The sequence below is a fragment of the Ctenocephalides felis genome, unplaced genomic scaffold (genome assembly GCF_003426905.1).
Source record: "Ctenocephalides felis isolate EL2017-DRISC unplaced genomic scaffold, ASM342690v1 CF-g0.4_SCAFFOLD_01886, whole genome shotgun sequence".
In the NCBI taxonomy this organism is placed as follows: Eukaryota; Metazoa; Arthropoda; class Insecta; order Siphonaptera; family Pulicidae; genus Ctenocephalides; species Ctenocephalides felis.
In genome coordinates this window covers 124,720,599-124,736,246 of record NW_020538040.1, presented here as the reverse complement: position 1 = coordinate 124,736,246, position 15,648 = coordinate 124,720,599, and the positions used below count along the sequence as shown (strand labels likewise).

Genomic DNA, 15,648 nt, shown 5'->3' with positions numbered 1-15,648 from the left:
AAAAACAAAATTTTTGGTACGGGAAGTTCCAGCAATTTGCCTTAAGGCACGATGCCATGTAAGCTAATAACAGTTATTAGTCAAATAATCTAATAAAAACCTACTTTTGACTTTTTAAAAGCAGCGTGGTCTACAAATCGCGTTAAGGTGTAGGGCGCTGACTCAATGCAGTAATGGAAGCTTGTTCATACAAAATCACTTTATATTTTTCCCTTTGGACCCTATCTCCAAATCAGTATAGTTTAGCTGTTATGATGACTGACACTAACGTACCCGGTCTCTCCCACTATTTTAATTTCTGCTCAAGTATGCGAATATTTCGTGAGCTTTATCGCAAACGCGTGTGTTTAGTTTAAGCTTGTAACAAATAACATTGGTGTTGTTGGTTTTCTCGGCTGTAATCGTTGTGGGCACAGGATACGAATTTATGTCATGTTCTCCGAACAATCAATTGCATTTCGCTTTGATCGTCCATTGTTCGTCTTAATCATACTGTAAACTTCAAAACAGTTCGCAACAGTTCAGCCGATCTGCCACGCGATATTTAAGATTATTAATTGTGCATGCAATGGTTGTAATAGACATAGTTCTAATTCCGAGATACGGACTTGCATGCCATGAATAAGGAAATTATGATATTGAATATGATTTTGATATATTGAAAAAACATACCTTTGTCGATGTATTAAGGGGGTATTCCAGTGTAGAGCGATGAATTTTAGATCATTTTTAAAGTGTCGTAAAAGAATGTTTTTACTCTCCATTTTTTTACCACTTGTTTATTAATATTATTAAAATACAAAACAAAAATTAAAAAATAAAAAAGTTGAAAATTGTAAAAACTGGCAGCTGATGAAGGGGGTGGTCTCAAAAAATTGGCACCTCAGTCTTGCCATGATTTCAGCCCTCCTAGCCATTGGAAATGCAAAAAATAAAAAGATTATTAATCTACAATGATGTCGCAATCGCCCGAACTAGCGATGAGTGAAAAAGTGTTTTTTTACTGTTTTTTGAGTTTCTCGATTTTTTTAAAAATATGTCTATAAACAAGACTCTCTGAATATTTCAAGTGAATCGGTCGAGTACAACTCGAGAAATCGTGTTAACAGTACTGAAAAAGTCTGTTCTGAGAAAAACGCATAATTAAAGTTTTGCGTGAAGCCAAACCAGTTTGTAGACCGAGTCAGTAAAATGCCTATATCTCCGAAAATAATTCAAATTTTCAAAAACCTTCTCGTACCCATAAACATAGATAGTTAAACTTTTTTAATTTTTACACTAGAATACCCTCTTAAGGCCCATCATTAGACAATCCTAAATTAAGAGTCTTAATGGATAATCAACATTGAACTCAAGATTATGCAATGAAATGTATACACAAAAAATAGAATAATAAATAATTAGAATATACTTATGTAAATAAAGCAGATTTTTTTTAAATGTTATAGAGAAATTTCGAAAAAATTGGTAATATAAGTAAGATAGAGCCGGGCTCAAAGGTCTGCGGGTAAAAAGGTTCACCACCGATATCTCATAAACAAGTAAGGTTAGTTATTTTTTAATCAACTATATTTGAAAGCAGAGGGCAAAAGATGTGTAACTAGCCATGACGTTGATTCTTTCGACAACCGTATTAGGAGATAAACGGCATTATTTGAAAATCCATAACAAAGGTTTTTTCTTTTGTTGCTAGTTTTTTTTAGTTGTGAGCACTGTTGTTTAGTTTACGAGATCTTAATATAACTTAAGTATACGTTATTTAATTTTTTTATATTATTATTATCTTTTATAAGATGTATTGTTTTATTTTTTTATATAACTTATATAAGAGCTTTCAAGTGGTGTAAAGTGGACCAACTGAACCTTTACCTTGGCATAGGTGTAAACAATAAAAAATAGTGAATAATGAAGTAAATTGACTGAAAAAGAGCAAATTTACAAAAGATAAATTAAATGAACAGTTATTTCAACTCTGAATAATATTTCTGACAAAATACTAGAACATGGCTACACACAGCGTTATTTCTATAAAAAATGCAACCATAAAAGTTATATTTTGCATTGGTTGAATATTTTAGCTATTATTTCGTAAAATCCCTTTAAAATTAAAAATAAGACATTGAATCTGTTTGCCCCATCGTGGCTGACCATTTTACCACCCCGCCTATGGGGTAAAAAGGGACAGATGATAATTTTAGAAAAATAGTAAAAAAACATTTCTATAATTATGAATTAACTGGCAATTTTACTGGACATAGTTCGATAGTTGTATGTTTGACACGTATTGTGTGTTTCGATGTAATTTATTTTTTTTAGACAGTATAATTATCTTAAATTCAAATTGGATTTTCGAGCCCCGCCCTACCTTATATAATGGTGGCCTAATACAAATTTGCAAGTGCGGAATCATTCATAGAGGTTTTGGACGCGCGTGATTTGTGTTTCGTTTCGATATCGGAGCAAAAAGTTTTTATCATAACCGCACAGTATTTAGGTGTAACGGTATCTCATATACGAGAGAAAATGCATCTAGCTTCGTTTTTCATACGCCGGCCGGGCGTATCCGTTTAGCCAGCGCTTATGATATGCAAATGACCTGTCGAGAAATTCATTTCAGAACGCTCTACTAGTGCAATAGAACCACTATCTAATGAACTACTTAATATAGAACATAATTGCTAATAAGCGGCGATGTATTATTCGTTTTACTGCGAGAAATAGACGATTGTGCCATCACTGTTACTTAATAAGATTAGTGAATATATTTGATCATTTTCCAATCAACATCGAAAACTTTTAGTGTATAGCATCGTGCCTTAAGGCAGATTGCTAGAACTTTCCGTATCATAACGTATTTCAAAAGAAATTTTTATCAGCAGAGGTCAAATAACTATTTTTTTAATTTATTTTTTGTGAAATTGCTTTTTTTAACAAAATTTACGTTTTTATTTACTTTTTTACTTATTGTTCATACTTTTGCAAATGTAAACGTTTAGTTCGTCCTCTTTATCCCATCACACATGTAAGCTTTAATAAAGGTATAAAAAATACGTTGAATTTAATTTAAAAATAATATTACATCTTACAAAAAAAAAATAACGTGTCCTTAAAAATTATATTCAGGTATCCTAAATTAAATAGAGCACAAAAATAAAAAACTTTTGTTATAAATATTGATGCATTTCCGTCTTTTTTCTGAGCGACGTCGTAAGTATTGAGGTGATGACTGGTTACACATCTTTTACCCCCTACTTAAAAATATCATCTTTGAAAAATTCTATACTTCGCTTGTTTTGTACAAAATGGCACTCGCGGACGTTCAAGTTCTGCTCTACCCTATGTCAAATAAATTAGAAAATAATATGTATTTTCAAAAATTTGTATGTGTGTTTTTACTTTGATTAATATCGTTCACAGTGCCAATGCCGTTTGTGGTATATTTTATATTATATTATTATATATGTGGTATATTATATTTTATCATTAATTGATAATCTTTAATTACAATTTTAAAGAATTTCCGTTACATGGAAATTACGTCAATCAATATTATAGAAGATATAACTATTAATCGCAGAACTTTAATTTAATTCAGTTAAGTTAATTATTGACTAATTTAAATTAAGTAAATTTCTTCAGCGATTTGTTCCGGCGATTGTCAAGGTGGACGTAAAACTTTTTTAATTCGTGATTTGTGTAAATCTAGACTGAATGAAGTTTCAAGATAAGTTATATTTTTATTCTGCAAAATACCGTTGTTTTATTTATTGCAAATTGTCTGACATTTTCGTGATTCGTATGCATGCAGTAATTTTATGAAATACGGTCGCACGTGGTCGGATTGAAATATTCAAGACAACAATGTGGGTCGAAGGACTTGAGTTTTTTTGGTAAAGTTATTATTTTTCAACTAGTTTGTCTCATACTTCAACGATTTGTATGATAAGATGTTAATATTTTGAATATATAAATAAGTTAACCGTAATAAGGAGTACCGCAATTTATATTTTTTTTAAGTTTTTGAAAATTTAACCGCCAATAATGACATTTTTTAAAACTGTTTCTGAATTTCTGAAACTGTTGGACTTGCCTTCCCAAAAATTTGATCAATTTTTATTTCATCAATACAAGTGAAATGTTTAGTGAATCATTCAAATCCTACGCATCGTATTCTCAAAAAGTAAACTGTCATTTTTTGCACTTTTTTACTACGAAACGGCTGGGCCTGCCTTTGTTAAAAAAAATAAGCACGTCTTTCTATTAATAAGAATCCGATTTTTTTTGAATCACTCAAATCGGGTGATCCGTATGCCCGAAATCGTGGAAGTAATTTTGTATCCAACTATACGTACACACACATACATGTTTAGAAACATTTGAAAGGCAAAGATATGATAATTTATATTCTCGATTTTTTACGATTACTATAACTTAGTTAATTATAATTAATATTGAATAATATAAATAGCGCAATAAAAACTACAGGCATCTGCAGTAATATTTATTCTTGTGATTACAGTTTGTTCATGAATAATAATATAAATCGGACGATTGCAACAGATTAAAAGTTTTGTACTGTATATAGTACAGTGACTTTATTTGGGTTAATTATTAGGCGTTTGGTTTATCGTTTTAACTTCAATTGCTCCGAATGCACTGATTATAACGGAAATGAAACCTAAATTTACCTGCTCATTAGATATACTCGACTAGAAATAATTAACTAGTTATGTTAGTCCAATTTTCTTCCTATTTCTTAGTTGACTAGGTTATAAGACTGAGTTATAATCTGTTCAATAATAATGACATTTGAAAAGCGGAAGTTGAGAATATTAATTTAAAAATCTATATGTATTTAAACTATTTTATATACTTCACAATTACAATTTTATACATATGTTTTTGCATATTTATTTATTTTAATTTCCTTTAATATATTATACAAACTCTTATAATTTGGGATATTAAGAATTTTATAATACCTGAAGTTAACGAAAGTAATAATTAGTTAATTTTAGTAAGTTAAACACTATACAAGTGTTAATGTTATAATTGACTGGAAATAGTTCTCTTTTAAAAATTTAAAATTTATATATATGTTATTTAACCTTACGCAAAACGCGCGCGGACTCTCAGTCCGCAAAAAACTTTTTTGACACCATTTCCTACTGAGCTGCCTGCAAAATCCTGCTATATGTTATGGATTTTTGAGGTCTATATACGTTACGACTGTGAGTTTTGCGGACCGTGAGTCCTGCAAATTACGTCTTAAGTGTAATTACGTCTTAAGAAGAAATTCGATACTTTTGTTATTTGACAAAATATATGCTTTCCATTCTGTGTAAATAAAGAAAGAATGAATGTTGCCAATATTATAATGACACCAAAGGGTGGAATATACTTATAGACAAAAAGAAAACTTATGCGTTTTGTTCTTATAAATAGTAGACAATCATCAACAATTCAATGAGCCCAACATTCTTGCTTGTCTAGACAAATGAAGACTAGAATCAGGAAAATTCTGTACATACGGAAACGTCCTGGTGCAGAAGTTGCAAGCAGCAGTCCAAAAGAGCGCGTTGTGGTACTCGTACAATGAGATTCAGATTGTCTAAATAATTATGTTTATCAAATATAGATATTTAGTAATACACACTTTTTATAGATTATCCATATATAAAAACTTATTCCTTAAAAAATGTGATGTTTTTCTAATGCGGACTCACAGTCCGACGCGTGTAGTGTGTAGTTTTGGTAAACATATTCACGCGTGTAGTGGAAGGGTAATATCTGATAATGACATCTACTTTTGCAAAAGTTTTAAAGTTTTATTACCTTTTAACCTTTTGTGTATTTCGGAAAATATTAATTTATACTACTTATGTATTAAAATATGTACTTAAATAACATTTTTTTCTTTTTTATAGGCATCCACCATAGATGGTCGACGTAAAGGAGCTTGTTTATTTTGTCAAGAATATTTTATGGATTTGTACCTGCTAGCAGAACTTAAAACTATCAGTTTAAAGGTATTATTTAAATATAAAATTTTATAGACACGTTAATTTATTACGTAGCCTAATATAACATTATTGTTCTGTTAGTTATATCAATTAAAAATATAAAACAATATCAATTATAAAATGTTTTTCCAAAACTATAACTATATAATACTCGAAAAGGGAGATCAGAATGAAATGTGACATTTTTATATACGAAATAAAAACTCTTTAGTGTAATTCTTATAGTATAACATTATTATTAATAACATATAAATTTTAGTTTTTAAGCATGTCTCATCTTATCTTTGAAATTATTTCTTTGACTACTATGGATAAATATAAAATCTTAAAAGATTTTTGAGCATGCATTTACTTCATTTTTTAAACTTGTGTGCTCATTTAGGCAAGCATATGAATATAGGTCAATTTTTATGTGTACAAAAATATATTAAGAAAATATTAGGATCAGCACAAAATTGTTCTTATTTTTTAATTTCGGAAAACATCAAATAGAGGTCTTTTAGTCATTTAATCCTATTCGCTTTTAACCACATATATCGTACGTTCTGATATGAGCAGAGTACTTAAGGTGGTACAATTAACCCTCCGATAACGCGGCAAGTGCGCACCGTGTAATATGGAAACCGTGCTAGAAGAACCATGTTTAATTCTTAGCTAAAAATAATGTGTTTATATCAGGATATGATAATTTTTTTTATTAATAATTTGTATTTTTTGTAGATTTTAACTAAAAATCTACTTCCCAATAAAAAAAATGAATTTCTTGCTCTTTGAAAGGGCCTTGACACTACCAAAAACTCATGCCACTATAAACGGGCATTTTTATACAGACACATTGCAAAGGATGAAATCCTTGCTAATAAAAATTATAACTAGTGGTGCATGGCATAGTGCCAATGCAAATTGCTGGAACTTTCCGTACCAAAACTCAAAATTTTGAAAAAGCTTTAAATTTTGTTGGAAAATCTAGTTACTGGAGTTACTCAAAGGAGTTGCGCGAAAAGAACTTATGGACTCTTGAACAGAAACCGCGCTGTAGGAGTAAGGCCTTAAAGAACGGTTATCGATTTTTTAGCACCGTGTAGTATGGAAACGGCGTTCCATACTAGTTGGCCGCGAGTACCGCGTTGTGGGAGAGTTGACTATATACAACATTAGACTTGAAAAATGAAATGACCAGTCATATCCTGTCGAATGGAGCTATTTACAGATACTGGAAATGTTTATATGCAAAACGCAGTTAAAGTTAATAATATACATACGTATCTTCACTCTTCATAAATACGCAGTGTTTTCTAATGAAGAAAGTGTGAGCTAAGATCTAAGAGAAATGACACATCTTCGGTTAATTTTCTCAATCAACAACTCGATCCAGGCGCATCCAGTAGTGCGTGAAGCATTTGACACTGGCGTCCTAGTTTATGCTCGGAATAATTCCAACAGTTTAACTTGGTCAAATGCGAATATAATAATAAATACACTACGAAAGCAGTCTCCGGCAATAATTTCAACTCCACAACACGAATTCGAAATATTACACGGTTGTTATTTGAAAGCTTCAAGTGAGATTTTTCTTTTTGCACGAAATTAATTGCTTATGATGTCGATGCACTCATTTTCATTTACTGAGATTGCGCTAATAGAGTTACATAACAAATATAGCAACTTCTAATTCATATATTCGTCCGCGGTCAGTCAGTCACAGTATTTTTTTTTTCAAACTTTGATAAAAACAATTAAGATATGCAGATTATAAATGTGCGAAAAAATCTGAGAGGATATCTCCTATTGTAATTATTACAAGTAGTTCTTTAAAACATAAGGGATTTAGATAAAATTCGATGAAAACAAAATTATTCTATTGATTACGCTGCATGCTATTATTTATTCTAAACGTTGAAAAATTGTGTGTCAAAATAAGATATAGAGAAGGTCGGGACACGAAGGTCCAATTTGACTTATTTTAGAGCATTTATATTGTGAAAACCAAACTAATTATATCACAATAAATAATTGATATCAAACAAACAATTATCTCACTATGTTCTGTAAAACACTCAGCTAACACATATTATAGCAGAATTTTTTTTTATTGTTTTTTTTTCAAAAAATTGTCATCTGGTTCTTTTTACCAGGTCAAAGGGGCAAACAGGTCAAATCTCTTATTTTTAATTTTAAAGGAATTTTACGAAGTAATAGCTACATTATTCAAGTAATGCAAAATATAAATTTAACAAGTACATTTTTACAGAGATAACACTGTATATAACCTTCATCTAGTATTTCGTCAGAAATATTCAACTGCAGAGTTGGAATAACTATTTATTTATCTTTGGTAAAATTGCTTTTTTAATTTAATTTTACTGTTTTAAATCGTTTACATCTTTGTCAGGATAAAGGTTTAGGTAGTCTTTTTTACCTCAACCAGATGCAAGCTTTTATAGACGTTATAAAAAAATCTATTAAATCTAACTTATTAAACTATCGTATAAAACAATTAAATAACGTGTACCTAAAAATTATATTAAGGTCTCTTAAACTAAACAATAGCGCTCACAACTAACAAAACTAACTACGTAAGAATATGCTTTTGTTATGGATTTTCAAACATTGCCATTCATCTCCCTATAGCAACGTCGTAAGAATCAAGATGATGATTATACATTTTTTCTCTTTACTTTCAAATATTATTGTTAACAAAATTCTTAACTTTACTTGTTTTTGAAATGTCAGTGTTGGACTTTTTACCCATGGTCCTTTCAGTCCCGCTCAAGCCTAAGTCAGTTGTTCTTGATTTTATTATAGTACTCAAATAATAATGACAAAAGGCTTTTTGAAGTTAATGAATGCATAAGTGGATTTTTTTTTTCAAAATCATTTTTAGAACAACATATTACATATACATATAAATATATGTATTGAGGTGGATACAATTCAACGCCACAGACATGTGTCGTTTATTTATTATAAAAATTAATATTAAAATTTATAAATGTTTTTAATTACGATTTATGATATTTTACATCAGAGCTATAAACATAGGAGTTAAATTCCCTAGATGCTTGAAGATAATACAATATATCTAAATAAAAATGAAAAAAAATGCATGAGTAATAAAGTTTAACAGAAAAATAAATCCTAGTTGATCTGATTTTATAATAAAAAAATACAAGCAAATAAGTTTTTTTGTAGATTTATGCTAATTGTATGAAGTTCATACTATGAGCATTTGAAAAGAGCCCTAAGTAGTTTTAATTAACACGATACAATAATTGTCATAGTTTTATAAAATAATATGGATACTATTTATATCTTTTGTCTGAATTTAAACTCGATTTTTTAGAGATTAATTTTAATTTAGCTTTTATGGTTTTGACATTGCCAGCATTTAAAAATATTCTTGTTTTAACAAGTGTTTTATATCACGGTCGACTGGTGCAAAGAAATTTAGTGTTTTAGATAATATTGTTTGAAATTCGTAATTATACATATTGTTAATATTGAATTAGTCTTGCGATAACAATGATCTGACGCTTACGATAAGTAATTGGTTAATCATGAATACTTGTACCATTGCATCATTCCTATGATTCTTTCAAGGTTCCTATAAATTTTTTTATCTTATCACGATTATAGTATTATGAAAATTGACACAAAAATTTTCAAATTGGTTAATCGTTGTCGGCAATGTCTTTGTGACTTAACATAGGCTTTATCGTTTTAGAATTTTTGGAATATTAAACCATAAAGTTTAGGTTTGGCCTTGCAAATCTTATATTTACTAGGATATTACTTATTAAAAATAATATAAATAATAATCTTGTTATCATTGTTTCCAAAATAGCACTAGAAATCGTATTGACAACTTTTGTCAATATTACAGTTGAATTACGTTACAAATTAGAATTTAACATCATGGAGTAGTATCAATTTTATATTCTGAAATTTTTATAAAAAATTACAAGAAAATTATATTTTATTTAATATTTACTTAGGTGTTTCATTAATCTTTTTCATGTAATAACAAGTAACTTTTTTGGTTGTAGCAGATTCTCTTATTTTGGGAAATTTCTATTTTTAAATTTTTAGTTTATAAATCTCAAATGAAGAAATTTAATTCAATAATTATTGTCAAAAAAGTGACTATAATAAAATTTACAGAAATGGTATATACATTTTTCTTATTTTTTGTCTTAATATTATGAGTTTATTTCTAAAATAAATGTTCGTTTATTTTAATTTGTGAGACAATTGAGCTGTTTTTTTCAGAATTAGCAAGAAATCGCGATTATGTGGTTCGTGCTGATTAGTGTTTGGCAAACATCGCCCAGGGTTCATGATCTAAAGTTTAGATCGTTTAGATTCTGAACGAACATCCTAATATATTATAGTCTCACGAAACGTGGTTTAATTATACAAAGTCATAGAAGTTGCACGTAATTGTGCATTATATACAATTAATGTATGTAATATAAGTCTGTTTGAAAGATATCAATTGTGAATCGCATTGATTAGTTTTTAATGCATACGAGAACTTAAATTTTGAAATACAAAGTTGAACATTTTGTCTCAACAACTAAATCTCAATTGTTATTATATATACATGATTATCCTACAGACTGATCAGTTTACTGTCAGCTATTTTAGAACACCAACTTTCTTTAAAAAAAACGTTTTCTTACATCCTGTAAATAGAATCGTTAAATTCAAAGATTAAATTTTATCTATCAAACGTTTAAAGTTTTAGTAGTCGTTTTTTTCGATAAAATGAGAATACATATGTGAATATGTGTTAATTTATAAAGAACTATTTCCAGCTTTATAAAAAATATATTATAAAATACAGTTTACAAAAATATCTATATGTCATGACATAATATTTTTTATTCTCTAATGTCAAAGCTGACTTGAATGCCACATCACTCCCCGCATATAGATTATTTCACTTCCATTAGAAATAAATGACTTAATAGTTAATAGAAATTTATGTTTGCAACTTATGTTAGAATTTTATATTAACGAAAAAAGTTATTTTTATACTGTTAATTGTCTCGTGATGATAATGATTGGTTTTGTAATTAGTGGAGTATAATTTTGGCAGACTATATATTGGTAATGTTAACGTAATTTTGTTATTAAGCTAATTGAGACTTTTTTGTTACTTATTTGATGGTAAAAAGTATTATGATAAGTCATAAATAAAGTAGAACTCATATACAAAATAGATTTTGATGGTTTTGATATACATTCATTTTATAATTTGATTTATTTTCAGGTTACAACAGTAGACATGCAAAAACCTCCACCGGATTTCCGTACAAATTTTGAAGCGACGCCGCCGCCAATTCTAATCGACAATGGCCTGGCCGTGCTAGAAAACGACAAAATCGAACGTCACATCATGAAGAGTGTCCCTGGAGGACACAATCTTTTTGTTCAGGTAATTTGAATATTTGTATATATATACGCTTACAGTAATACTCCGCTTAACGTGGGGGATACTTTCTATCATAATGCGAAATAGCGCTAAACGAGGCTATCTTTACATGGAAATATTGGGGTTAGGGAAAGATGGCTAGGAAATTGATTATGTATTAAATTTAAAAAGTATATTTTTTTGATAAAAATAAAACCAAACATTTATTTCTTAAAGCCAAAATTAATACCACATCATTATTTCTTGCAAAAATAGAAACTAAATATAAATAACAACACGAAAATTCTTGAATAACTTAAAATTATAAGTCGGTCATATTTTGTTAGCTTTCCGCGTTTTTAGTGTTTTGCCTACTTTTGAGGCAGAAGTGCCTCTCAAAATTATTTCCATTATTTCAGTCCATTATTTCAGTTATGGTAGACAAACTCCTTTTGACAAACGCCATCAAAAGTTCTTTTTGCTCTTCCTCTGAATAACTGCTATTAACATTTTTGTTTTCTTATTATTCAGTTTATTTTTTGAGCTCACCATTAGAAAGACTATGCTGCTTCTTGAATTATTTTTTCGATATCTTTCACATTTCTCCCTTCGAAACTTGGGTTGAAATAAGAGCCCATACCGAAACAACGCTAAACGATACAGCGTTAAGCGGGGTATTACTGTATTTTGATAATAATATCTTTTATTATTCAGAATAGTTAAAAATAATATTTTTCCAAATTTGTTGTAATATAAATATAGTAAAAACCCATTAGTTTGGCACCCAACTGTCCGGAATGACCGGTAGTCCGGCATTGTTCCGGAAAATTTTCTTTATTCAAAACTGTGTATAGCAAATAAATACGCTCGAGAGCTCATCAACTGTTTGGCATTATCTGACGAAGTTTGTAACTTAGTCGGTAACAATTAAAACATTGGCTTCTAGATAAACATTAAAAAACTAAAACTAAAGATAATAAAGGTAGTTTGTGTATTGTTCAAATGGTTTGGGATAGCCTGTAATAGGGCCAAAGCTTAGAAGGAAAGCCTGTAATAGGGTCAATGATCGTTGAAAAGGCAAAAAATTCGGTCAAGGTTTAGGAGTTGCTGAAAGTGTATGTAATTATTCGGGTCAGAAACTTTAAGTTTCGACATGAAATTTAAAGACTTGATATAGTGGAAAAACAAAAATTCAGCAAGCCAAACTTCTGCAGAAAAATACCAAGACGTATTTCAGAAATTTGTGGCTCGTAATATTTAACTCCACACTAGCAGGCAAGGTTTTTAAGGAAAACAAAGACAAATTAACCGGTTTTCCATGTACTAGTGACTGCTGCCTCTTTAAAGACCATTTTCATCACTTTGTAATATTTTTGTAGTTTAATTATTAACCCAATTGTTTTTATGATTACCGCCTGATAGTCCGGAATTTTTGACACTTAGGCTGATCTCGAGCGTCCCGGACTAATGGACTTCTACTGTAGTATTACATTATTGATATATTGCTACGTTTCTTGCACGCATCTATAAAAACTTACCAGCTTAGAGACAATTAAAAGAAACTTTTCTAACCCAAGTTGCATGTTACTTTAGTTCACAAGTCTTCTTAATTATTATTATTATTAATACGTCTCCTGTAGTTTTGACGTTTGCTTTTAATTGATGATGTATAGTCGAAACAAATAGTAGGAAAACATAATAGATTTATTGCATCTTTGATTTTCATTGCCCTTGCATTGAAAAAACATCAAATTCAAGTATTGTATGCAATATTTCATAATTGATATATAATTTTTTCTCAAGATGTTATTTTTATTCAATCTTCTCTGCTGTTTTTTTTTAAAGATATCGGTTAGTTCAAAGTCAATAAATGAACATCTTAAATAGACGTTACTATACTTACATATGCTCTTAACTATTCTAAAAATATACATTTGTTTAGTTTTGTGTTCTAAGTATGCACTGATCTAAAAAATAATAAAATAACATTTTATGTTAGTCTCAGAATTTACAGCGGGAATCTTTTATATGCTTTTTATTATAAGATTTTTGTGGATCATTTTAAAACACATTGGAATAAGTGATCTAGAACAAATACAAATTTTAATGGCATACATATTAATTATATATGAGAATGTTAATCTTAAATTAGTGGGTGATGATTGATATTGAAAGTATTTAAGAATATATATTTTTTATTGAGCGCATATTATGGTAATCAGTTTTTTTACTCATCAGTTTTGTAACCGAATTGTCACCTATAGGTACCTCAACGAAATATAATTGCAGCTCAATTATTCTGATATTAAATATAATCTGATTTCAACTGCAATGATATTATTATTGTACTAAACGGTTAGTCCGACCTTTTTGTTATTAATGGAGGATTTTAAATATTGGCGTTCTACCTTATTTTATATATGGAAAGAAATGTGAATAATAAAATAAAATCTAAATGTTGCGCGTTTATCTGAAAAGCCCGTCTGCTCAGCAAATGCATTGCAATTTGGCAGTTTTTTTTACTAATTTCTATGAAGAAAGGAGAGCTTTCATAACAACGCTTTGTTACGGAAATTTGGCCTCGAAGTGTTTGATACAATAAAGATTTTTATGGAAATCTTCACTTTTTATTAGCAGCATGTTATTTGAAAGGGTAGAGCGGGGCTTAAAGGTCGGCGGATAAAAAGGTTCACCACCGATGTTTCAAAAGCAAGTAAAGATAATAATATTTTAATAATTTTTAAAAGTAGATGAGGAAAATGTATAACTAGCTATCACCTTGTTTCTTGCAAAGTTGCTATCGTGAGATAAACAGCAATATTTGAAAATCCATAACAAAAGTATTTTCATTCGTTTTTAGATTTTTTGATTGTGAGCATTGTTGTTGAGTTTACGAGACCTTAATATAATTTTTAAGTATTTAAGTTAATTGTTTTATAAAATGTATTGCCAATTTGAAGTTAGATTGAACAGTTTTTTTATATAACCCCTATAAAATTTCACACGCGGCTAGGGTATAAAGGATAAACAGAACCTTTACTCTGGCAAAGATGTAAAGAATAAAAAGAGTAAATTCAGTAAAGAAAGCAATTTTACAAAAGATAAATTATATAACTAGTTATTTAATTTCTGGTGATGAATATTTTCGACAAAATACCATATCAAGGTTATATACATTCTTATCTCTGTAAAAAATGTACCCACGAAATTTATATTTTGCATAGATTCAATAATGTAGCTATTATTTCGTAAAATTCCTTTAAAATTAAAAATAAGACATTGGACCTGTTTGGGTAAGAAGACCAGGTTACAAGTTTTTGAATAACAGCAAAAAAAACACATCTATAATAATTGGCTGCGAGTTTTACTGAACATAGTCAGATAATCAGATAGTTGTTTTGAACAACTATCTGACTATCTGCGAGTTTTACTGAACATAGTCAGATAGTCAGATAGTTGTTTTAAACAACTATCTGACTATCAGTCTAATAAACAACTTGTTTATTAGACATGTGTTATTTGTTATTATTTCACAATATAATTGCTCAAAGTCAAATTGGACCTTTATGCCTCGCCTTACCTCATATGAACATATAACTATATTATTGACTATATATTATTATTTGCTGTTGTATATTCATTGTATCTAAATATGATATTATATAAAATTATATATTTTTGTCCAACAGGATAAAGAAGTGGCAACACTCATCGAGAATTTGTACTCTAAATTGAAGTTGGTTTTAGTCAAAAAGGATGACGTAAAAAGCAATAGTCTGCTGAGCCACCTGAGGAAAATCAACGACCATTTGGCGCGGCGCGGCACGAGATTCCTAACGGGCGACACCATGTGCTGCTTCGACTGCGAACTGATGCCCAGGTTACAACACATCAGGGTCGCCGCCAAGTATTTCGTCGAATTTGAAATTCCGGTAATTAGATATAGAATCATAATTTCATGTGATCAGTAAAGAATTGTTTTACTCAAACCTTTGACACCGAAAACATTATCCGTCGGTATTCCAAAGCGCCCCAAAGTAACGTTTTGCCATGCATATTATGCAATCATATCATGCAGTTATGCGATGCATATAATGATTTTAAGCATTATTTTTAATTAAACCAAATAGTTAAAATTAGTGCATTTTTTTTTTTGATTAGCTGGTCCGACACTAATAGTGGACCCTCTCATAAAAAATATCACATATG

General features: G+C 29.5%; 1 protein-coding gene across 3 annotated transcripts in view; it reads left to right on the top strand.

Annotated features, from left to right (window-relative positions):
• The window catches only part of LOC113378777 (chloride intracellular channel exc-4-like), a 134,455-nt gene that overhangs the window by 105,248 nt on the left and 13,559 nt on the right, over nucleotides 1–15,648 (top strand). For all 3 annotated transcript variants that reach the window (XM_026619371.1, XM_026619370.1, XM_026619372.1), the window contains exons 2-4: nucleotides 5,928–6,029; nucleotides 11,299–11,463; nucleotides 15,129–15,371. In XM_026619371.1, coding sequence (XP_026475156.1) covers nucleotides 5,928–6,029; nucleotides 11,299–11,463; nucleotides 15,129–15,371 — 510 coding nt within the window. The remainder of the gene's footprint in view (nucleotides 1–5,927; nucleotides 6,030–11,298; nucleotides 11,464–15,128; nucleotides 15,372–15,648) is intronic.